Source organism: Fukomys damarensis, unplaced genomic scaffold (genome assembly GCF_012274545.1).
Source record: "Fukomys damarensis isolate Sample0158 unplaced genomic scaffold, DMR_v1.0_HiC HiC_scaffold_23, whole genome shotgun sequence".
In the NCBI taxonomy this organism is placed as follows: domain Eukaryota; kingdom Metazoa; phylum Chordata; class Mammalia; order Rodentia; family Bathyergidae; genus Fukomys; species Fukomys damarensis.
This window is the reverse complement of record NW_022900935.1, coordinates 1924450-1927267: the sequence shown is the minus strand read 5'-3', so window position 1 is coordinate 1927267 and position 2818 is coordinate 1924450. Positions and strand designations below refer to the sequence as shown.

General features: G+C 60.8%; 1 protein-coding gene across 3 annotated transcripts in view; it reads left to right on the top strand.

Annotated features, from left to right (window-relative positions):
* Positions 1-13: 13 nt before the first annotated feature.
* Mfap2 (microfibril associated protein 2) overlaps positions 14-2818 on the top strand; it is a 5409-nt gene continuing 2604 nt past the window's right edge. The window contains exon 1 of one of the 3 annotated variants that reach the window (XM_010614184.2): positions 14-1955. Coding sequence is in view for 2 of the 3 variants with exons in the window: in XM_010614182.2 (XP_010612484.1) it covers positions 1919-1955 (37 nt within the window). In the remaining variant the exon portion in view is untranslated. The remainder of the gene's footprint in view (positions 1956-2818) is intronic. The other 2 variants (XM_010614182.2, XM_010614183.2) reach the window with 2 other exon arrangements.

Below are 2818 nucleotides of genomic sequence, written 5' to 3'. Positions count from 1 at the left end.
CTGGAGGCGCCCAGGGCCCCCGTCCTGCGCTGGCTAAGGGGGACCCCGAGCCCGGGGCCTCTGAGACGGTGCTGGGGGGGCCTGGAAAGTTCGGGGTAGCTGTGGGGAAGACGCGCGTTGAGAAGCGGGGAGCCCGAGCTGGGGGGAGCTGTTTTGCGGGTATCGGGGATCCGGAGGGAGGCTTTTGTTCTCCGAGAAGTTGGAATGCGGCGGGTGGGGCGGGAGCCCCGGAGCGGCGGGGACGGAGACGGAGCCAGCGCCAGCGCCAGCCACGAGCGAGTCCCGCGGCTGATTGCTCCCAGCTGTGCGCGGACTGCACATCTGGTTTCCTCCGGGGATCCCATTCTGGCCTCAAGCGGCAGAGCCTCTTCGGCGCGAGCCGGGGTGGAGGCCCCGGGATACCGAGGAGAGCGAGCGTGGGGCCCGGGGCCAGGAAGGGGCCAGAGCGGGGGTGGGGCGGCCTCCTGGGCCGGTCCTGGCCTCCCTAGCTGTCACCCAATCCAAAGTCTAGCAGGGCTTGGAGATGCGGTCGGCAGGCAGCCAGGGAACCGTCCCTCTCTCTCTCCTCTGCGTGGAGCCCCTTCTCCCGATAAGCCTGGGCTGGGTGCTGGTCCTGAGAGTGGGGACCTGAGTCGCCCCAGCCTGGAGACCTTCCCATACGCCCACCTTCCCGATAGGCGGCGCGCCAGCCGCCTGGTCACCACCGGCTGGGTTGGGGCGGTCCCCCTACTTTGAGGAGACCGAGGAGTCTCATTCGGGCCTCTGGCCCTCGTGCCATCTATCTCGGAGAGGCGTTAGATTCCTGAGATGGGCAGGGGTCAGAGAAGCCTCAGAGATGGCAGGAACCGGGGACAGATGCCCTGTCCTGCTCCTTTCTCTTCCCTTTTCCTAGATTCCCAAGGGAGGCGTTCAGCCAAGTTGGGGTGTCTGAAACTTCCCTGTGCTGGGCAGGGAGGGGGGTCTCTGACCTCGTGGCTCTTCCTGAAGTAGGCTGACAGCCTCCAGGTCACCCTCTGCTGAGCTGGGACTAGACATGGGGACCTGGAGTCTCCAGCAAGGCCACGTGTAGCCAAAACTAGTGGCTGGACTCAACCCGGAGCTCTTGAACTCCAGGAACCTGGTGAAGCCAAAGAAAAGTGCACTGGCCCCCAAAATTACACAACCCTTGTCACACCATGTCAGGGCGTGCAGCACCCTGGGCTGGGTGACATCACTGCCCCAGTGCAGTGCTTGGCCTCCCTGGCTTTCACCACAGCTCTTTCTGCCGCTGCAGACAAATGGACCTCAGTCTCGTGAGTCTGGGATGAAGACAGCCAGGTCTTGGGAGGCCTGGAGCCTGGCAGGGAAGGCATCTTCTGGGGCCTGGGAGCCTTGCCCAGCCTGGCTGTTTTGGGGGCCTCTTGGGCCTATGTGCATGTGGTTTCCTGCTGAGCAACATGCTCAGGGCCCAGGGGCTAATTGGGAACAGGTGGCAGGCCTGGCAGACAGCACCAAGGGGAGGCTGTGATGTGGGCTGAGCAGAGCTGGTGTCCCGAGGCTGTGCACAGGGTCAAGGATTCCACTCCTGTGTCAGACACGGGAGTGCATGGCTGAGAACAGTCACAGCTGGAGGGGAGGGGGCATTAGAAATGTCCCCTTCCTGAGCGGGCAAGGTGGCGTTTGCTCATTTGTCAAGATCAGCCCTGGGCTAGCCAGGTTGGAAATAGCGTCCCTCGTGTCCTGAACACCCAAGCAGGAATTATGGCTTTGATGTGCCCCCAGCCCCTAGTCCTTCAGATGCCTGGCTTCTGTTCCAGGCTCAATTTGGGGACAGAGGTGGGCTCTGCAGTCCTGGGGCAGTAGCCTGGGACAAAGCCCTCCTGCTCCTTTGCCTCCAGCTGTCCTTTGACTCTAACCCCAGCCTCCTCACTCCGTGGCCATGAGAGCTGCCTACCTCTTCCTGCTATTCCTGCCTGGTAAGTGGGGTGGGAGGTGACGCCCCTTACGTGGAGTGGGAGTGGGTTTGCGGAGAGAGGCTTACAGTGAGCTTTTGTCGTGCTGCATGGCCAGACCTCTGCTCCACAGCTCCCAGGCCGCCCTGCCTCTGTGGGCCACAGACTGGACCTGCCCCTCCGGGGTCTGGAGGCCTCTCCTGGGCCCTTCCCAAGCCTTCTGCAGCAGTGGGCAGCAAGGCTCCGGAGGGTGGGCACCTGCCAGCCACCAGGAATGCATGCTTCTCCTCCTGCTGCCCCTCCTGGAGCTGCTGGGCAGGAACAGGGGCCACTAAAGCAGGGAGTCCAGAGGCCTGGGTTCTAGGCCCACGTGGGGCCCTATCAACCAATACAGTCTTTCTTCCCCTTATTACTGGGATTGAATGTAAGGCCTTTTGCACTGAACTGCAAGACCAGCTTTTTTTTTCACTTTTTGAGACAGGGTTTGGCTAAGGGTGGGCTCAAACTTGCCATCCTCCAGTCTCAGCCTCTGAGGGTGCTCGGATTATCGGCCTGCCCCACTCTGCCCTGCTGCCCTGTGTAATCGTGACATTTAAGGGGTCCTTACTGGGGAAATGCAGTCATCGTGGGGATCACCAAGGCCCTCGGGTCTAATGTTCATTCATTCACCCAACAGATACACATCAATGTCCTATTTTAGGGCCCCGGAGATACAGTGGTGAACTAGGCAGATATAAAGCCCTGCCTTCATCATGCTGCCAAACTGGGGGAAAGAGGCAAATATTAAACAAATACATGTTAAAAATTCATATTAGGGGGCCAAAGATTTAGCTCAGTGGTTTCGCCGCCTGCCTCGAAAGCAGAAGGACCCGAGTTCGAGCCCCAGT